At 52.0% G+C, this 21,333-nt stretch overlaps 2 protein-coding genes across 2 annotated transcripts; one reads left to right on the top strand and one right to left on the bottom strand.

The window, feature by feature from the left end:
• Positions 1-161: 161 nt before the first annotated feature.
• On the top strand, positions 162-2,739 carry LOC102887226 (probable hydrolase PNKD). The gene is made up of 3 exons (XM_006906729.2): positions 162-366; positions 1,116-1,281; positions 2,327-2,739. Exons 1-3 carry the CDS (start codon positions 300-302, stop codon positions 2,517-2,519), a joined length of 426 nt encoding a protein of 141 aa, XP_006906791.1. The 5' UTR covers positions 162-299; the 3' UTR covers positions 2,520-2,739.
• A 716-nt stretch (positions 2,740-3,455) lies between these two features.
• On the bottom strand, positions 3,456-13,366 carry TMBIM1 (transmembrane BAX inhibitor motif containing 1). Its single transcript, XM_025043294.1, is given in 13 exon segments — positions 3,456-4,924; positions 5,312-5,365; positions 6,391-6,486; positions 6,786-6,873; positions 7,054-7,091; positions 7,335-7,374; positions 7,912-7,962; positions 8,429-8,482; positions 8,667-8,731; positions 9,474-9,568; positions 10,972-11,158; positions 11,160-11,213; positions 13,319-13,366. Coding segments are annotated over 13 exon segments (1,002 nt in total). The 5' UTR covers positions 13,352-13,366; the 3' UTR covers positions 3,456-4,777.
• Between the last annotated feature and the right edge of the window lie 7,967 nt (positions 13,367-21,333).

The following is a 21,333-nucleotide window of genomic DNA, read 5'->3' as shown; positions in this document are numbered from 1 at the left end:
GGCCAGTAGGGAAGGGGGTTGGCTAGCTTATTCACCAATCACAGGGCAGAGATGGGAGCCGGGCGTGGCGGGGAGAATCCAAACTCCGCCCGGCCTGACTCCGCCCCCGACAGGAGCGAAACAAGCGAGCGTGCGCGACTCCGGGTCTCCTGGGAAGAGTAGTTCTCCCCTGTCCGCTCCGCGGGCTTCTGGAAGATGTAGTTTCTGGTCTGTAGGCGGGACGAAAGGAGCGGGGGAGGCCCCTTACGCAAACTACAATTCCCGACAGGGAGCGCGGCAAAGGGGGGTGGGATCTGAACATGGCGGCGGTGGTAGCTGCTACGGCGCTGAAGGGCCGGGGGGCGAGAAATGCCCGCGTTCTCCGGGGTAAGGAGAGGGACCCCGGGGAGGGCAGAACTATAGGGGAATCCCCTTTTTTTCACATCCCGCCCGGGGAGAGCAGGAGGTCAGAGTGTTCGATTCCTGCTCGCACCCTTTTGCAGGATCTTAAAGAATCTGGGGGCAAAGGATGGTCTCTAGAGGTCACCCAGTCCATCCCTCTGCTTTTGGGTTACACAACACCTCTGGGGTTTTGCTGCGAGAGGGAGCCCCAAGTAAGCCTCTTAGACTCCCGTGTTCCAGGTGTTTCACACTCACCGCAGTGCAGAGGAAAGAACCCTGAGCTTCTGGAGGCTTGGGTTCTAGCCCCGGATAATTAGCAGTTTGACCTTGGATGAAGCAGCTCCTTTCTTTGGGCTTCAGTTTCCTCTTCTATAAAACGAGGGGACGGAGCTTTAAGCCCCCTTCCAGTGCTAACATTCTGCAGTTTGAAAACATTTTCTCGGAATTGCCTCATACGTCTCATGTGAGTCCCACTGCAGTCCTTGTTATCCTGTCTTCTGAGGATTTGAAGAACAGCGAAGCTTGCTTTCCTGGCTCCAGGGTGATGAGCCCACAGTGACGTGGAAGTGGCTTCCAAAGGTGTCACCTCGATCGATGGTGATGTTCCCATTTCTGTTTGGATTCTCCTGGCACTTGTTACTCCACTGCAGTCACTTCCCTTCCTCAGATCTCAACCACTCCTCCCCACGCTTTGTCCTCATCCTTTTACTGACCTTCATGATCTTCATCCACAGGGATTCTCTCAGGAGCCACAGCTAACAAAGCTCAGAACAGGACCCGGGCACTGCAAAGCCACAGCTCCTCAGAGTGCAAGGAAGAGCCTGAGCCCCTATCTCCTGAGCTGGAATACATTCCCAGAAAGAGAGGCAAGAACCCCATGAAAGCTGTGGAACTAGCCTGGTGAGTTTTAACTAACCCTTTGCCCACCAGTTGGGAGTGGCACCAGGGGAGGGTAGGAGCCAGAAACTTCTCTTAAGTTTCAGGTGGTGAGCTTAATCCAAGGGGACAGAATTGCTGGTTGCAAGGACTGGAATCTCAGAGGAATGGGACAGGGGAGGTGGGAAAGAATGTGGAATTGGAGAGACGGTGGGTTTTCTGTGGAGTAAGCTGAGCTAATTTGATTCAAATTTGGGTCTCAGGCCTCATCCTCTTTTGGGAGCTTGGGGTGAGCCCCAATTGAGGTCTCACCTAGAAGGTGTTCAGTATGTCATACATTATTTGGATCTGACTCTGACCTTAATACATACTATGGATCAGTATTAAAGGGAAAGGAGAGGAAAATTAAGCTTTGTTTTCAGCACCTTAGGTGTTCCAGGACTTTACAGTGTAATGTTTTAGTCTTTCTGATAAATATTACATCCCCATTTCACAGATGAGAGAACTAAGGCTCAGAGCTGGGGTTCTCACCAGGTCTTGTGACTCCATGCCCTTTCCCCCACAGCAGGGTGCCTCCCAAATAGCAGTTACTCAGATGAAGAAAGGGAAACTGAAGAGAAAAAGGAAAAAAGAAGGAGAGTCTAGGAGAGGATGTGGGACAGTTTAGGCAGAGGGAACCTTTGCCAAAATTTTGATAGGGAAATTTTTTTTTAATCATGCACAGGCTGTATAACAAGATTGCAGGGCTTACGGTGAGAGGTGTCAGGCTACAGGGGAAGGGATTGAAGAGATGCGCAGAGACCCAACCATACCGGGCCTTTTGTGCCATGTCTAGGAGTTTGGACTTGGCTGGGAAGTGATGGAGAGATGTTACGGGGTTTTAAGCAGGGCAGCGGCAGGATCTGATTTTCATGGGGCCCTCCAGCAGCCAGCGTGGAGGCTGAATAGACAGACACAAGAGGTATTGCAGTGTTCATGAGATCAATGAAGTTGGAATGAGATTTCCCCCAGTTCCTCTGGCTCAGGCGTGGCCCCTCCCCAAACCCCGTGCACATCTCCCCACCCCTAGGGCCATCGGCTTCCCCTGTGGTATCCTCCTCTTCATCCTCACCAAGCGGGAAGTGGACAAGGACCGTTTGAAGCAGATGAAGGCTCGGCAGAACATGCGGGCATCCAACACGGGCGAGTATGAGAGCCAGAGGTTCAGGGCCTCCTCCCAACATGCCCCATCTCCTGAAGCTGGGTCCAGTGTGCAGACCTGAGGAACACAGCAGCCCTCCCCTAGACTGTATTGACTGTGGTCTTCAGACTATGAAGTCCTTTGGGTTTGGCTGCAGTTCTGGTTCTTGCCTCTGAGGGCCACCAGAGGGCGCGTGAAGCCCATGCTGCTGCCAGTCCCATCCCTCTCTTCCCCTCTCCTCCCCTCCTCTGAGAAACCAGCCAAAGGCAAATAAAGTTATCCAGTGTTTGAGTGGAAAGGAACCAGGACTGGGTTTTTGAGTCCCTTGGGAGGGGAGGGGCAGAGGGCGGGGTTGGTTACTCCTGTGTGCACCCTGTCACAGAAGCATTCAGTGTTCACAGCTTGAAACCACAGAGACTTAAGCAACAAGCCTAGGCTCAGGCACTGGGGACCAAGCCCTCAGAGCTGCTGGCCAGGAGGGTGGGGTCTCTCTCAGCTTTGAACAAATAATAGAAAGAATCAAAGAGGATATTGAGGGTGTGGAAGAAAATAAAGCACCATTCCTCATATCTGAGTCCAACTGACTCAACCTCTCTAGGCCTCAGTTTCCTTGTTTGTAAGAAGTTTTGGACTAGTGATTTCTAAAGCAAGGGTTCTAAACCTAAACCTGTGGTCCATCTCTCCCACCCCAACTGTGAAATTGTGTGTACACACACAGCTGTGTGGGGAAGAGAGTTCGTAGCTCTCATGAGCTTTTTTAAAGGGTCCATGATGCAGAAAAGATCATGTGCTATTGCTCTGAGTGGTCCCTGCCAGACCCAGTAATACAGGGTGAGCTTTCACCAGCCTGTCGCATCATCACCAGGAAGCACCAGGGCAAAAGTATTTGGTTATCTTAGAAAAGGTGGAAGATAGCAAGCCAGAATACAAAGGTAGGAAGTGGATGCCTCAGGTAGAGCCAGACCAGATATTCCCAGAGTTGACACCTTAAAGTGAAGAAAACCAGAGCCACACAGGCTTTTAACTTCTAAACATAAAACTTTATTACATTTCTAGTTAGGTCTTTTTTGTGATGTACTTAGGACCAAGGACTAATAGAGAAGTTCTAATTATATATGGGCTAATTCGGTTTCCACCCCACCCAATAGAGTGATGCTTTGTCCCTCTTCCCCATTCCAGCTTGAGGCACTTGGTGTCGGGAAGAAAGCAGTAGCTGGCTGGAGAAACGGGGTTTGAGTCTAAAGTCTCCAGCGAGAGTTAAGAACAAACTGAGGAGAAGTCCCCTTCCTCTCAGGGCCCTCCCCAGGTTAGCAGAAGGAAAGAACACAGAAGCTTCCATGGATGCCACAGTAGGCTTCCACATCTCTCATCCCAGGGGGCAACTCCAAGGCATTTTCCCCTGCCCCCAATCCAGTCTCTTCATCCTGGTTACTTCCTGGCCACACTTCCAGTCCTACAAATCACCCCTCTCCTGACCTTTGCCCCTCACTTTCCGCCTTGAGCAGCCTGAGCACAGGAAGCAAGAGATCCCTCTGATTGGGGCTCTCAAGCACCAGAGAGGCCCCAGGCAGCTTTGGAGAATGGGGACTACATGGCTACAAACGGCCTGCTCTCCCTGCCACCACCACGGCCTTGAGGAAGCCCAGGGTAGATGCTGCTCTGTATTGGCCCCTGTGCTCAACTTTGCTCACTCTCCTCTTCCTCTTCCTCACCCCACCCCCACCCCACCCCAGATAAACAGTATATACATGCCATCAAAAGAAGAGGGGTTAAAGGAGCGGGGACCCACAGGCACAGATCTCTTCTACCTTCCTGAGCTGGGAAGTGCCAAGGTTTGCCAAAAGAATGCAGAATAATGGCCTATGAGTCCAGGAGGCTGGGGACAAAGCTCTTTGGCTCTGTTGGGGGTCAAGGGAAGGAAACAGCTCTAGCTACCTAGCCCAGAAGCCTATAGCAGATGTGAGAGGGGAAACCTCATCACCTTGAAGTCACTTCTACCTCTCATATCCCCTGTTAGCTATTTTATAGGCTCTTTTCATCCCTCCCAGCTCCAACCCTAGCTGTTAAGAAGAATTTATTGCCACATGGTAGAGGGAGAAGGCACATCTTCATCCTAGTCCCTGCCAGGTCCACCAAGGGCAAGAGTTAGTCTCTAGTTCCTCAAGCCCCACCAGGAGGTACCCACACATCCACAGCCAGAGGCCGCTCACCCCAGGACAGAAAGGAAACTGGGCATATTACTTGAGGGGAAGGAAAAAGTCTGAGGCCCAGACCCCCATCACAGGGCCCAGCCCTCTGGAGAAGGGAGAGCCCAGGGTAGAGTGGAACTGGGGGCACTCCTTAATCACGACTCCCCACCAGCTGCAGCACAAAGGTGAAGATGTAGATGATGTCTGTGTAGATCTGCAGGGCACCAGTGATGTAGTCCTCCGGGCTGATGGTGTGCTTCCGGTTCCCCAGGACCAGCTGCGTGTCATAAGCCAGGAACTGCAGGGATACGGGAGGCACAAGTGAGGACCCAGGGGCACAGTGCCAGAGCTCATTTCTGGTCAGCAGATCTGTCCCCAGATCCTCCGTGCCATGCAGTGTGCTTAAGGGACACATTAATGAACGGCAGGACACGTCTCTACCCTCAAGCAGTTCACTGTCTAGAAGGAGAGAGAGACGCACTGTCTCTACAGTGTGGCCTGGTGAGTGAACAAGAGGAGGGAATGCCTAGAAAATCAGTGGGACCCCTTGACAGCAGGGAGAAGAAAGGGTACATGTAGCCACACTCCCTTCCTCCCACACAGCCTAAATTCGTACTCTACCCATTCAGTTCCTCGCCTCCATCCCCTCAACTCCCCTTCCCATTAGGGGCAGGGCCTTACTTACCAAGGTGAAACAAATGGCCCCCAGAGCAGCATAGACCATATGGAGCCAGTAAATCTGGGGAGAGGGAACAGGGATAGTGTTAGAAATCTTAGCAAAGTGTAGACCAAGGCAGGCCCTCAAGACCATCTTCCCCTGGGATTCTGCCATCGAGTGGGCAGATCCAGGAGGCTACGTACATGAAAGGACTACCTCTGCCTTCCAGAACCTGGAAGAAATTAAGAGGGGTAACATACTTGGCAGAGAAAACACAGTGCATCCTCCAATGGCCATATAAAAACCAATCTCCGGCGTGAGTTAAGGTACAGAGGTATGTACTTCTGAGAAAAAGAAGGTGGTTGAATTATAGCTCTGGGAGGGGCAGGCCTAGGCAGGCACCGGTCAAAGAGCCCTGTCCCCTTTCCCTCAGTCATGGTCATCCTTCAGGACAGTGGTTCTTGCAGTCCAGCTTGGGAGGGACAGACTGAAGAAGAGGGCTGGAAGGGAAGCCCCCCACTCGCTGTGATGAACATCAGAATCAGAGAGCACCCCCAGGGCAGCCCTGCTCAACAGCCTTCCAGGTGCCTGTCCGCAGAAGGGCAGGGCCAGCCCACGGTCAAGTGGGCAGACAGTCCTTGTACTCCCCCTCCAGCGCTGTTCTCCACTCCCTGCCATGAGGCTCTCCTCAGCCTAGAGGCCTCACGCTCGCTCCCAACTGGAATAAAAAAGGAGTTGGATACAGTGACCCCTGAAGTTCTTTCCACCCTGGCCCATCTTCTTGGTCCTCTGGGTTCCTCTCCCAGTCCGCCTCCTAGAACCTGGTCTCAGCTATCAGACAGATCTCACCCACTGCTTCCCACAGGAATTCCATGGTGCCGTCTGTCCAAGGCCTCAAGTGCTATGGCTCCCGGGGCCTTCTGTCACTGAAGAGGCTATAAACCCTAACCCAAAGGATGGGGCTTCAGCACTGGCACCTTTGCTGGCCAGTTAAAACGTTCTGGAAGTCAGAGCCTGCCCAGAGGCCAGTGGGGCCTGCTACACTCATTATACAGAAAGTCTCTGAGCACTCCGTTCACTGACCCCAGCTCTCCCAGGACACTCACATATTTGAAGGACAGCACAATGGCGGTGACAATCCCAGTCACCATCATCACAATTCCCAGGACACAAAAGAGGCCTGTGCACGAGGTGAAGTCCACCTGCCGAGAAGGAAGAAAGTGGCACCTGTCAGACAAGTGCCACAACTAGCAACCCAACCAGAATGGCCCTGCCTCCCCCAACCAGGGAGGACCAGTGCTGCCTTCTGGGGGACATGGAAGTGACAATGACATTCTAAGGACAGACACAGGAAATAGTTTTGTAGGTGTAGCTATGAAAGGACAGGGATTAGGGTCTCTAAGAGAAATCTTGGGTCTAGGGATCTGGTCTCTCCCAGGTCTGCCCTGGTGCCGGTCCTTAAGGGAGTGGAATGGCCACAGAAGGGACCCCCTGCCCTCACCTTGGTCTGGAAGCAGAAGACGGTGACTGAAATGGACACCACAGCAGTGATGATCATCGCGATGATGACAGCTTTGGTTTGATACATACTGAAGAGAAGGGGTTAAGAGAGGCCAGAGGCATAAGCCATATATGATTGACCTGAAAACCACCATTTCCAGAAGGACCCTGCCCAGAATCTCCCATGCAGATGACTGCCAGCCCAGAGATGCCCCACTCCCCTATAGCACACACTTCCCAAGAGTGTCATGGTTTGTCCCTGAGTGTACCTGGAAATGGTGCCAGTCATGAAGCCCAGAGCAAGAGTCTGAGGAGAGGAAAAAAACAAGTATGAAACACTTAAGAGAGGCACGGCCACGGTGGAGTGTCAGAGCTGGGGGTAAAGGTGACTGAGGAAGAAAGAGGCAGCCACCGAGGAAACCAAGGCAGAAGTCAGGATAAAGTGAGAGAGGGAGCCAGACATCTTCCACAGTGGCATCCCTATCCCTTCCCTGGGACCAACCATCCCTCACACCATCTCCAAACACCCCCTCCACCCTTCCAGACTTACGAAGAGGGTCAGCAGGATGATGTTCCATGGGAAACGGCGTCTGAAGGGAAAGAAACCATGATTACGTGACTTGGGGCCAGCCAGGTATCAGAGGCTCCTTTAGCAGAAGGAAGTTCTTGACTTGTGTGCCTAGAGAATTAGGCCTTGACTTGAGAGAGGGGAGACGAGTTTGGCCTTTGGTACCTGCTCAGGTGGTCCTATGCAACACCAACAACATGGGGCAATAGGACAGACCTGGGCTGTGGAGCCACAAAGACCTGGATTTGTTTGCAGCTCTTACACTGACTATTTCTGTAACTGAAAAAGTTACTCAGCCCCTCTGAGCCTTGGGTTCTTCCTATTTGTTAAATGGTTAAAATGCTGCGTATCTTGCAGGGCTGCTACAAGAATAATAGCTACATAGCTAAATCGGTTCCACACAGGCAAGGTACTTTGTACATACCTGAAAGTAGCTGCTATCATCATCATTACTGCTTTTAAGTCTTCACTCAGTTGCTATTAGGAATCCCGTTTCTTCCCAAATATTTGACCCAACTTCTACCCACTGCCATCCCTTCTCATTGTATAAGAGGCTTACCTGGGTCCCTGGCAGCAGGCAAGAGTCAGGTAGGTAGCCAGGAAGACAGCACTGGGGAGAAAGAGACAGGAAGTAGTCCATAGGCCCTGTCTGCTTCTCAACCCCTCCTGACCTGGCCTGGCAGCACTCACCAGGCCAGCAGGTGGGAGGCTCACAGAGCTGTTTGGAAGTCTGGGGGGAGGCTACCTAGTAGGACCAGATTACCCCAGCCAAGGGCACTGAGATCCTCTGTAACAAGGGGTCTGGCCAAGAAGGAGGGTGAAGTTGGCCATTAGCAGACAAGCTAACAACATGGGGACCATTTTGCTGTATGCGTGTTGCCACCACTTCCCCACCCCCGCTCTTGGGAATTCTGTGCTGCTGTTACACCTCATTTGGTGGCACGCACCCATACTTCCCAACACGGGGGCAACTTGGAGGGCCCCTCTGAAAAAGTGTTTGATCCTTGCCCTGAGAAAAGCCAGTCAATTGTCACCCCTCCTCTCCCTGCCCCAAGCAGGGAGGAGCACAGACTCACTAGGATGCGTAGTAGACAGCCACATTTCTCCTCACGAACTCACTGACTGGCTTCCTGTGGAGCAGGAGAGGACAAGAGAGAAGTCACGGCCATCTCCTCTAATCACCCGCATCCAACTCTTCTTCCAGTCCATCTGAGTAAAGGGCCCACCCCATCTCCTGGCGGGTGCCCCAGAGCCCCGGGCCCAGCCCAGAACCCTAGAGCTGGTAAGAGAAGGGCAGAGAGGCTAGAGACTCACACAAAGGTGAAGATAGCGATGATGGCCACCGTGATGAGCAGCTGGATAGAGATGATGGTGTAAACCTGGAACACAGACGGGTCACCATCCCACACCCCTGGCCTCTCCCCGGGAAGCAGCCAGCCCCGCCAGACCAAGGAGCCCAAACGACTCTCCTCCTCCCCTGTCTATTAGTGGTAGGGAGAGGCTCCTTCATTTTGAAGGATCTACTCTGTTTTCACTCGAGAGCCCTCCCTAGCTGCAGCCAGGCAGAGGCCACCCCCAGTGAGGACCCTGGCTCAGGTACTAGACACACCTCAGAGCTGACCCCCCACCTCCTGCTCTCCTTGACATGCCCCCTTCCTGACATCCAGCCTGTTGACTGCTTGCTTCTCTGCCTCACTGCACAACCATGTGTGGCCTCCGCATTTGCAGCAATTCAGGCCGACATCTGCCAGGTATCTTATCTACTCTGAGCAGGTGCTATGCATCCATGAGCCAGGGAGGGAGGGAGGCTATGAATGTGAGCCTTTCTGCCTTCGAGTTGCTTATAGTCAAACAAGAGAAAGAAGTCTAGGAAGGGCAGAACACGGCGGAGCCTGCCGAGATTCTCCCAGATTGAATCTGCCCTCACCCCAAAACCGGGTCATGGAGAGGAACAAAACAGTGGGGAAGTGCGGTCAGAAGAATGCATGGCAGAGAGAACCTGGAAGGGGCAGCAGCATATTCCCATGGGAATGAGTACCCCGGGGCTAATAGTGCCTCCCAACGCCCTCATTCCACAGCCCAAGGGGCCCAGGTACACCTGCCTCCCAGCCTAGATCTCACCTTTCGGATGAAGGTGTGTCGGACTTTCCTGTCATCCCAATCTCCAGGCCCAAAGTTGTCACTCACTGCTCTCTCCTCCCCATCATAGCCTGGGCCTGGGGACAGATCACATATGACCAACTGAGGATTTGGAACATGTGGCCTCAATCCCAATGCATCCATGATATTGTCTCAGAGTCTGAGGTATCTTCAGCCAAAAGACAAGTGTTATAACTTGAACTCCCTGCCTAAGCCAGGTCCGCAGTGACCCAGAGCAGGCCTGGGCACCATATGGAGCCATGTGCCCCTGTCACAAAGGGGCTTATGTTAGAGCCATTCCATCAGCATGCATTCATTGAGGGTGCCCAGCCCACACCTGGGTTCTATGGCGTATGAACAAAGAGGTCTTGATCTAATGAGGAAGCAAGAGGTCCTGATCTAATGAGGAAGCCAGGCAAGTAGTATACCATGCATTCATTGAGGGTGCCCAGCCCACACCTGGGCTCTATGGCGTATGAACAAAGAGGTCCTGATCTAATGAGGAAGCCAGGCAAATAGTATATGGCTTGGGAGCATCAGCCAGAGGAGCTGGGAGTCAGAGCAAGGGAAAAGGGAGATAAAAACACGGTATGTGTGTGGAGGGCAGAGAAGAGTATGAAGACTGTGATCTACGTCAGGCCAATATTCAGACTCAGAGAAAACAGGTGTGTCAGGGGTGCATGTTCACAGGGCAAGGCAGGACTGGAAACGTGACTGATGCTCTAATGTTCGCACCAGAACAGACAAGCACGGCCAGATAGGCACTGGCTGTGCTCCAGGGCTCCAGAGGTGCTACAGGGCCTCAAATGTTCCCTGCATGCCTCCTGGGAACTGCTTTGAAAGTCTGCTCCAGGGCTCCAGAGGTGCTACAGGGCCTCAAATCCTGCATGCCTCCTGGGAACTGCTTTGAAAGTCCACATGTGAGCTGTTCGGGAAAAGTCTCACTGCCTTCTAATCTCATCTCATTTCTGACTAGAGCATCTGACTTGCCATGGCATGTACCAAACATCCAGATGACTTCTGGATGTTTGCAAAAATAAGATGTTACCTTAAAGGATGACTTGTCAGCACCGAGTTTAAAAAAAAAAATGTGCTTTATGTTGCAAAGGAAAAGTGTAATCTGGGCGAGGCAGGAATGGCCTCTTAAGGTAACCGCTCTGAAGTAATTAATTACTTCACCCAGCCACTTTCTCATGTGGTATGTAAGTTCTGGTGTGTGTCTTATGGACTCGGTCTCCCTGCTGAATAAAGGGGCTAGCAAGTGGTCCAGGGGGGCTAGGTGCTGAGGAAAAAGGCAGTCGCAGGTAGTTGGGGAGAGGTAGGTGTGAGGGGAAAAGTAGGGAGTTAATGAAAATGGAAAATGAAGAGATGAAAAAAAAAAAAACAACGAACAAAACAGGAAGTTGAAAAGAAAGGAGATGGCCTCATGTGTTGCATGTGTTCTTCCACCCACCCCCTGAGCCACCCTTCAGGGACTCACCGTAGTTCATGGGCATTGGGTGGATGGGGGGCATAGGTTGTGGGTATCCAGCAGGGTGACCGTAGCCAGGCTGTGGGTAGGCAGGGTAGGCAGGGTACCCGCCAGGCAGGACAGACGGCTGCCCATAGCCCCCCTGGGGTGGAGAGCCAGGGTACAGGGGGTTGCGGTCCTCATACGGAGGTGGGGCGCTGGGGTTGGACATGGTCACTCAAGGGCTGAGGGGAGACCCCAGCTGCTGGGACCTGGAATGGGAGACAAGAAAAGCAGTCGTGAGTGCCCAGGCCCAGCTTAGCCCCAGTCTAAGCTGTCTCCGTGGAAGGAAACTCTCATATTTTCTCTCAATCGTGGCATGTCATTCTCTGCCCACAGGCCGTCCTCCCCATCCCCACAGCACTCCCTGCCCCACCAGATCAGCCCCTGCCTCTTGCCCTCCACCAGCTTTCTGTCCAAAGCCCTTCTTATTGTGCATGTTCTAGCCATAGGAAAGGGGGGGGTCGGGGGCAGGGGGGTGATTTAGTGCAGGAGCCCAGAGGGGTCACTGGCATCAGGAGGATGAAAGAGGAGCAGGGGGCCTGGGGAACTTCTCTGTGCTCATTTAAGAAAGTCTCCTAGTGACCAGGGAAGAAGCCTGATGGCCCAGCAAAGCCTCCTGGTGAATCACAGGGCCAGCTGGGAGTTAGCCCAGCCCCCATAGCAGCTGGCCAGAGTGTAAGGCCTGAATGGCAGAACTGGGGAGGAGGCAAGGCCCAGAGGGAAGGGTGGGGGAGGAGGCTGAGGACAACAAGCTAGCCCCAGGGCTGCAGCCAGGAGGCCCAGAGGGGGAGGGCTGAGGGCCCCATGGTCAGTGACAGGCTGAGTCAGGGGACGCCTGAGAGGTGTGGGGGAGTGGGTGCATGGGGCTGGCCACCAGAGCCAGGAGGTGGCACAAAAGGGCAGGCCTGAGACAGGACTTTCTAGTTCCTTCAAATAACAGCCCAGGCGTGTCAGATGGGTGTGTGGCAGTCTATCACTGCCACTGTTCCATGGCCCTGCCAGGGAGTGGATAGTGCTTGCAGGGCCCCAAAGACCCTGGGAGACACACATTTTGAATTCCAGGGTCTCTGGTATCCCTGTGATTCCTGCCTGTCTCCCCACCAGGGGCAGAGGCTAGCGGGGAAGACAGATCACCGAGTATTCATGCCACAAGGTTCAGTCAGTACCTTCTCTGTAGTAGGAAGAGCCCCGCAGCCAGGGGAAGGAGGAAGGAACCCCAGCAATAGAATAAGAAGGGACCTCCAGTTGTACAGCCCAAATGCAAAGTTCAGATAAGGGAATCAAGGCCCAGGACAGTAAAGTAATTCCCCGGGGTCACAGAACTAGCAAGTTAACGACACCCTCAGAATCAAGGCCTTCAGGGTCCTAGGTATGTGTCCTCTATATTATGGTGTGTGTGTGTGTGTTTAATGCTGTGTTCTTTATGCCTCTTCAGCCCAATAAATGTCTTTCGGGCCTAGTGTTTCCCTCAGAGGTGGCAGAGATAGGGGCCTGAGAAGAGGTAAGAAGCAGGTCCTTCGAAGGCCTCTATTAGGGACAAACCCTGACAGAATCTGGGCCCCTTGACAAGGCCACCACCTCCCCTTAGAGCATCTCCCAAGGGGCAGACCTTTAGGATCTGAGAGATCCTGGATCCAGATCCAGGTCAGCAGGCAGCCTCAGAGCCTCTGCTGGAAAGAAAGATGAACCAGCTTCTCTTTTTAGGGCATGCTGCACAGTTCAGGGATCAGGTAAAGGACTGGCTTATCTCTTCTCTCTTATACTGGGATAATTCAGACAGGGCTGAAGGTGGCAGGGAAGGTAGGGGAGGAGGGATTGAATAACAGGCCAGATCTCTAAATGGGTTATTTTGAGGAAAACTGTCCTTCATCTTTCCAGAGTAAATGGACCAGAACAGCAAGAATGTGTCAAGTCAGAAATAAAGACATCCGAGACAGTGAGGGTATGACACAGCAAACAAGGGTCTCAGAGGCAGACTCTCAGAGGTCCAGCACAGTGGAGCAGTGGCCTGAGAAAGTGGGGAGCAAAGAGAACAGGAGAAGACTAAAAACTGAGTGTTGTGACTTTAAGAAACAGAGATACTGTTTTTTAAAATGTTTTGGGTTTATGTAAGGGTAGGAAAATATTCATAAGTATTTATAATATGTGAATCTCCTTAATAGACTTTTTAAAAAGGAAAAACTGGGGTTTCCTCCCCTAAGGCAAGAGGCTCCTTCTCCCTATACCCCTCTACCCACCCCTTCCAAAACACCCCCCTTTTAACTCCACCAAAAGAAAGGTAGCCTTTTTTCAGGAAGAGGGACAAGCAAGTCACCTTTGGAGTCGGGTTATCTGTCATTATCATCATCTCGGCACCCCAGACCCATCTGATGGTGATCATCCAGATGGTAAATCCACAGGTGAATAGGCTGAACACAGCCCAAGAAAGGCCCTGTGATCAGAAGCTCCAGCTGAGCCACCAGTGTCACCAGGACCCGGCCCTATTGCCTCCTCAGGGAGAGCCTCTGTGAAATGATCTGAGTGGACCAGATGATTTCTGAGCTCATTCCAGCCCTAACAGACTGGGATCCTGGGACTTACCTGAGGAGCCCAGCTACATGGGGCCTGCCCTTTGCCTAGCCAGCCTGCTTTGCCCCTCCCTCCTTCCTGGAAGCCAAGCCAGAAAAACAAGTCCTTCCCCAGACCAAAGGGTGAATCAGGGAGAGCACGGCCAGCCCTAGATGGGCAGCAGGCTGCTGGCTGCTGACTCAGAGTACTCCCTCTGCACTCCCCCACCCCTCCCTTCGACTCTTCTGGCTTCAGAGGAATTCACCAGGAGACCTGCCTGCTGGGAACATAGCAGGTCACAGTCCTGTTCTCTGGGGCCTCAGCCACCAGCTCATGCCCACCAAAGACCCGCACTGACCACTTCACCTCACTATGCCTCAGTTTCTCCACCTGGAAAATGGGTTTAACACTATTACTATAGTGCCCTCTACAGAGTTGTAAAAATTAAATGAGAAAATATACTAGAGCACTCAGAATGGTGCCTGCGCCCTAATAAACAATAAATGTTGACTATTTTTAGTTATTATTTCATTAAATCCTCACAAGAGCCCAACGGGATATATATTGTTGTTATCCGTATTTACAAGTGAAGAGATAGAGGTATAGAAGCATTAAGTCACTTGCCCAAGTTACTTAGCTAGGGTGCGAGGAAGTCAGACAAGACTTGAACTCCAAGACCGACTCTGGAGCCCATGCTCTTAAAGCCCATGCTCAGATCCCTTGTTTGGACACCCTGTGTATCCTACTTCTCATCTCTTCTCGTGCATTCCCATCTAAGACCCTGTGATGGCAACGGGAGGCTTACACTGCAAGTGGATGCCAAACCATTCAGCCCCCTCGAAATCCCCCCGGTTCCCAAACCCAAGCCAACCCTCCCTCGCTCCACCAACCACACGGCCACAGTGCAGGCAGGCAGAGCGACCTGTTCTTGGTCACAAAGCTGGGCCTGGGGCTGGGACTACATCCCAGATCTCTGGTGTAGGGCTGGCACAGGAGAGGGAGAGAGTGTCCAGGCCAGTCAGGGGAGTGGCTGAGCTCGGCCACATTCACCTCTGAGCAATGCCAGACGGGCAGGAGCCTCAGGCCCAGGACTGCCAGCACTGGCAGCTACTGAGCCTGCTTCCTGGCTGCTGCCCGACCTACATGACAGCCATGGCCACCTCCTCATCATCGAGGCCTCAGCTAGGGGTGAAGTTTGCAGCTGGCATTGCCTAGGTAGCAGGGAAAGGCGGAAGTGGTCAGTGTTTACTTTCATAGCTATGACTAAAGGTGTGAGCTGGAGAAGAATGTAGAGTTGAAAGGGAAGGCGGGGAAACAGCAAGGAAAAGGTCCAGGGCAGGGTGAGGAATCATGCCCAAGACTAGAAACCGGGGATCAAGGCATCTATCTAGGTTCAGCCGGTAGCTACTAGAGGGGCTCGCGGTCTCCAGGGGCTAAAAAGGACCTTTAAGGTTCCCCACTGGAAGCTGGAATTTTCCTAAAACACAGTGGGCATTCAGCTGCTGGATACAATCCAGTGACAGGGAGCAAGACTGTTCCACTTTCAGGCAGCTTGAATCACTAGCACATTCTTCCTCACAATGCCTGTTCTAAAGACACTCAGACTCTGCCCATCCTTGCCACATTACAGATCTAAGTTTGCTCTCCTCTCTCATGGCCTCATGCCCTCATCAGGAAGGAGACAGAACCTCTCCTTTCTCCTGCAGGACCCACAGACCCAGCCATCACAACAGCAGAAGCAGGTGGGCTCAAACACAGGACTTGTTGGCTGTCAAAGTTTTCAGATGCAGCCTTGGGGAAGCATCTCCTTCACCTGGAAGTGTGGCCACCATGCTTCCAGCCAGCTGAGGCCCCGGCTCAGGCTCCCCTGGGGGCATCTGAAGGGTTAAGGCTCTGGAATCTGCAGAGAAGTTTGAGCTACTGGGGTTAGAGCAAGAGGGTGTGTGTGTGTGTTGGAGGGAGGGGCGGAAAGGAGCAGCTGACTGGTCCAGGCAGCATGCCCTCCTCCCTGCCAGGAACAGATGCCCAGAGCCAGAATGGAAAGAATAGCTCAGAGCAAGCATCTCAGGAAACCCCACCCAGCAGGCACAAGAGCACAGCCCCTGGCCCACTGTGACCAGGTCTCTTATGACAGTCTCCTTACCTCCCTCTTCCTTTACTTACTTTAACTCCCCCAGCTCTCCGTTCCCCCCCAAAAAAGACTTCACCCTCCTACCCTAGCACATAGCTATCAGGGCATAGGAGTAAAATGATACACCCAGGAGTGTCTGGGCAAGTCACCAGGCCTGATGCACAGGGACCAAGGTGCCCGGAATCAACCCACTCTCTGTCTACCTGTCCCCTGGGATTAATAGGACGATGGTGAGTGGATCTAGAAACTGAAACGTCAGAGGTGGGATGGACTTTAGAAATCATCTGGTCATTTGACAGACAAGGAAACCCCAGAGCCAAGAAAGTTCCTGCCCCAGCCCACGACAGCCTTCCGGGTCATGGGTTTGGAACTTCATTCCCAGCCGTGCCCACTGTCTGAGACTCAGAAGCAAGCACACACCCAGCTGAGACGGAGCCAGAACAAGCCACTCATTCCCCCAGCTGTCTGTGTCCTCCGGCTCAGAAATAGATAAGACTGCCAACCTGTGACTTCCCTCCCAGCCCACGGTCTCTAGCCAGGGTGGCCTCTCTCCAATCATACTGAGAGGGGTGGCTCCAGTCTCCAAGGAAGGGGAAGCCACCTTGGATAGAGGAGAGGACCCAGGCACCCACAGTTCCCCCATCACTCTTCTCTGAGGGCAGAATTGAACCATCCCTGCGGTAATCTCAGAGACCCCAGGCAAGTGAGTGGTCAGAATGGCCTGGGAGCGCAGATAAGGAAAGCGAAAGCTATTAGGCAGGGAAGGAAGAGAACCACTTATCCTGTACTTGCTACCAGGAACTCAGGCACACAGGATCCTCACATCAAGGGCACTATGAGATGCATATTCTTATCCCCACTCTACAGGTGACAAAAGCAAAGTTCAGAGAAAGATAGATCTAAGGTCCCAATCAGATCTGATGTCTGATTTTAAAATCCACACCCTTTGCTATTATACCTGCCTCAAGCAGAAGCCCCTGAGACACCCCCACCAGTCATCTGTGTGACTAGGCCAACACCCTGGGCAGACTGAGGTAAAAAGATATTTGCTGTTGATACAGGTCCCTGTCCCTGTCCCTGTCTCTTTGTATAAAGTTGAGCCAGGCCAGGGCCCTGGGTTAGTAGGCAGGGAGCTGAGTTCTTGTCCTGGCCCTGGTCCTGACTCTACTGTGTGAGCCAGGGTAGGCCGCTTCACATTTCTGGACTCAGTTTTCTCATCCGTAGACAAGTATATTGAACCAAAAGATCAAGGTCCATGCCAAATCTAAGTCTCTGATTCTGAATGAAGAGCTTTATAGACTAGAACAGGAGGCTTCAGGGGAGAATGACCTACTTCCTAAAGAACCTATCCTAAGGTCGCTACTACGTTAACTGGTCTGGAGGACCGTCTACAGAGGCAGAGGCATGTGGCATGTTCTGGGTATGGGAGTGGCCATAACTCCCTTTCCTCCCAAAATGCCCCCATAATGCCCTCTGGACCCTATTGCCAGCATCTTCTAGGGGCTCACTCACTCAAGAGCCTGCAGAGAAACAGGGTAGCACTAGAAAAGAAAGAGAGCAAGACAGAAAGCCAAGAGCCCTGGGTTCAAGTTCTAACTCTACCACTAACTAGTGTGAGAATCCAGACAAATGACTTCCCTTGGCCTCCTTTTCCCCTAAATCAGCCCACATGGGGAAGAGGAGGAGGGACTAGTTACCCGGAACCAGAGAGCGGAGAGCTAGAATCAAGCCAGACATTTCCCAGACTGCTCGAAAGAACAGTGCCCCAGAGATGGGAATAGATGAGCTGTGAAAACAGATCAGTCTGAAAAATAATCCATATCCCATTTTTTTTTTGGAAATTCACAAGGCACAATGGCATATTAGGCCTCTGGGAAGTCCTGCAGTGAGCAAACCTGTTCAACTTTGTTTAACCCAGTGTTCCTTCAAACTTCCTTATGCCTGAAACATTTTTATCAAAGCACACCAGGCCTCCTTTTTTTAGAGATAGACCCAACGCTGAAGATGATTCATGTCCTAACTCATGTCTTTTTTTAAACTGAGGTATAGTTGTCATATAACATTACATTAGTTTCAGGTGTACAACATAATGATTCAATATTTGTACACAATGCAAAATGATCAACAATAAGTCTTGTTACCATCTATCATCATGCAAAGTTGCAATTTTTTTCTCATGACAAAAACTTTTGTTTAGCAACTTTCAAATATGCGCTGCAATATTAACTATCTAACTCCTCATATCTTAAAACTCCTATCCTTACACTCAGCCCCTCAGAGTAGTCAGTCACATTAAGTAGCAGGCATGCCCCCTCACTGTCAGAGTCAGTTCAATGCTAGGATCCTCTCCAAGGGTCCTTCCTTTCGTCTCCCCACCCCTCACAACTGCTATTATAATCTCCACAGTGGAATTTACTGCCGAGGACTGGGTGACATCTCCAACTAGCATAGAACCAGGAGGCTGGTATCCCCTGACATCACTTTTATGTAAGAGGAAAGAGGACAAATCATTACACCCAAGAATAAGGACTCATTCTTATCCTCCTCCTTGACCAGTGTTTTGACTACCCTCTAGGTACCCAGCACTGTGGCCTGTGGTCTTCTGGATATCATTTCTACTTCAAAACAAGACCTAGGTTTTGGTCTAGAACTCCAGAATCTTAGGGTTGGAAGATTCTGTGAAGGCCAGCCCCTCCACAGCGTTCCCAACAGAATACTCCAGAAAGCCCGCATCAGGGTTAACCATGTTGTGAGCAGAGGGCTTCCCAGAGAGCTGTCTGAGCTTCCACTTTCTGGCCCTCCCAGTACAGCCCTCTAAAGACACGCGAATGTGGGCCCCTTCTCTGTGGCTTTTGCTTTTTGAAGGGCCCAGGATGAGAAGTTTGGGGGACAGAAGAGCTCTGAGATGGACAGCTTCCAGCTAAAGCGCCCATTCCTATGGGAGGAGACTAAGCTGTGGTGGCTATTACCTCAGCTCATGACATGAGGTTTTCCCCACACTTAAGGTGTAACCCGTCATTACCTCTCTGACGTGCCCATTTTTACAAGTGAGGCCCTGAGATCAAGGCACAAGAAGACAGAGGAAGTCAGGGCCCTTGACACTGTGTGGTCCCACCACTTTTTTCTGTTACAAACTTGGTCTCTGGGTGCTCATGACTGGAGAGACAGGGAGAGCAGGCAGGTGAGAAAAAAGTAATGGCTGCCCCTTTGTCCCAGACAAAGCAGCCCCAAGGAAGCACCTGGCTCCCCCTGCCACCACTGGCCAGGCCAAAGGCGCCAGCTTTGAAACCAAAGCTCACCAGTGAGATGAATATTTCAGAGCCCCAGAGAACTGGACACCTGAGGGACCTTCCATGACATGTGGCTCTGACCCTGGTTCCCACTTAATCTCATGTCCAGGTTCCTCAGGTAGAACCCCACCCTCCCGAGGCCACGGTGGGCTGCATGGGGATGGGGACCCCCCAGAGGACAAGAATTGATGCAGAACCCACAAAATCAGGGCCAAGCCTCCCAGCATTCTTTCTCTACTTGCCCTCCCACTGTCCCCTAGCTCCTTTTCCAGTCTCTACTTGTTTACCCCTTTCCCATTTCCCATCCTCCTGATCCAAAGAGGCCCCGAGGAGTACAGTCTTCCCCTGCAGCTTTCGGAACCCAGCCTGGGGACAGTGGCAGGAAACAGGCACACTGAGGTAAAACCATGGTGACAGAGGTGGCCACTTCCACACGCCAAGAATGGGGCTGCTCTTTCCACCCTGCCCCCACGCTAGGACTCCCTCGTCCCCCACTCACTCAAATATTCCTTCACTTGTCTACACCAGGGCTGGCACCAGGGCCCGCAGGGGCGACCTGAGGCAGGGGCCGGCCCTGCGCTGCCTCCCTTCCCCCTCTCACCAGCTGAGGGCCATTCCACGCACAGCTGGCCACTCTGAGACTGGCACTGTGGACACGCCCTGTGACAGCCACGCTCCAGAAAGAGGGGCACATGACACCCTCAGACCCCGACCCGTTCACCGGGTGCCCAGAACCAGCCGGCTCGGCTCCCAAGGATAAACAGGCGACACTTGCCAGCCCCGGGGGCACAGGGAAATCGAAACTGAAAAGAGGACGAATCCCCACTCCGGCACCGGCTCCTCGGGCAGGAGCGGGCTCGGCCCGCTGCGCACTCCGAGAAAGTTTGGGGCCCCGGCCCAGCGCCCCCAACTCCCCCGACTCAGCCCTGGCTCAGTCCCACCCGCCCGCAGTACCCAGCTCCCCACAGCCCCAGCCCCCTGGCTTGCCTGGCCGCTCCGGACGGTGCTTTCCGGCCTCCAGGCGTCGCGAGTCCGGAAACGCCCGTGCTGGCCTAGGTTAGGCTGGGGCTCCGCACCCCGCCCCGACGCGCCGTCCTTGTGGGGCGGGGCCTCAGGGCACCGCCAGGGGGCGCTGGGTCCCGCCCCGGGTTTCGCCCCGGGTCCCGCCCGCGTCAGCCTTGGGGTCCCAGCGAATTATTAGAATTTTGGGATTTAAAGGCAATACGTGGTCAATGATGGAAACTTAGAAAACACCAAAATACAGGACGAAAAGCACTTCTTTCTATCCCCACCCCCCCGACTCCCAGCGGGAAGCTTTTGGTGCTTCTTTCACCTTTATGTATGTAACTCATTTTTCTAGAGTGGGGTTATATTGTTTAAGTTTTGTTTATTGCTTTCCTTTTACCCAACATTTTATCACGAACATTTTCTTGTCACTAAATATTATTCAAAAGCTCCATTTTAATGCCTCAAAGTATTCTATCATATAACTGAGCTGACTTATTAAATCAATTTCCTACTGGACGTTATTCAAATTGTTTCCCATTTTTTAATTATTAGACATAAGTCCGTTATGAACATCCTTGAAAACTCTATGCTTTTAAGCCAAATGCACTTTTTATGTTTAAAATGTCAAACATCCAAACGTAGTGGTGGAACTTAGAATCGCTGTCCTTGGGGGCTAAGACGTTTCTGCTTGAGGTAGCTGCAACCAGGAAAGCAGCTGTTAAGAGTCAAAAGTCCTAAACTGAGATGTAGATTAATATTATCAGTGTACAACCTGGGCTGGGGGCTTCACACCTATCATCTCCATCCTCACAGCCACAAATGGAAGAAGGTGCTAACAGTTTTATCTTAAGAAGTGAGGAAATCGGTTCTGGGAAGTTTTGAAACATTGCCCAGTCTGTATAGTTCCAAAGTCCATGTTTTTTCCATTACACCAAGGCTGTTTTTTCCATTACAGCAAGCTGTTCACCCACTGCTAGTAGATGAACAGCTTTATTTAAAGTGCTTATCTCGTGCTAATAGCTACAGGTCCACACTACCAATAAATGTCTTTCACAGTCTGGTGATGCTTTTCCTTATTTATTTATTTATTTTTTATTAAGTTTTTTGGGGGTAACATTAGTTAATACAATTATATAATTTTCAGGTGTACATTGTTATTTAACACCTAAATATTCTATTGTGTGTTCACCACTCAAAGTCTAGTTTCCTTCAGCTACCATATATTTGATCCCCTTTACCCACTTCACCCTCCCCCTACCCCCCTATATTTGACCCCCTTTACCCCGTCTACCTCCCCTCTCCTCTTCCATGCTTTTCTTTTTTGAATGGACCAGGATCAACTTGACAAAACAC

The sequence above is a fragment of the Pteropus alecto genome, unplaced genomic scaffold, assembly GCF_000325575.1.
Source record: "Pteropus alecto unplaced genomic scaffold, ASM32557v1 scaffold110, whole genome shotgun sequence".
NCBI classification, from domain to species: Eukaryota; Metazoa; Chordata; class Mammalia; order Chiroptera; family Pteropodidae; genus Pteropus; species Pteropus alecto.
Note: the sequence above shows the minus strand (reverse complement) of the source record. Positions and strands in the feature narration are given on the sequence as shown.

Excerpts from the sequence above, each read along its gene's own strand:
- LOC102887226 (XM_006906729.2), top strand. The coding sequence starts at position 300 with ATGGCGGCGGTGGTAGCTGCTACGGCGCTGAAGGGCCGGGGGGCGAGA. Across the intron at positions 367-1,115 it reads AAATGCCCGCGTTCTCCGGG|GGATTCTCTCAGGAGCCACA; the intron begins GTAAGGAGAGGG and ends CTTCATCCACAG. Across the intron at positions 1,282-2,326 it reads AAAGCTGTGGAACTAGCCTG|GGCCATCGGCTTCCCCTGTG; the intron begins GTGAGTTTTAAC and ends CCCCACCCCTAG.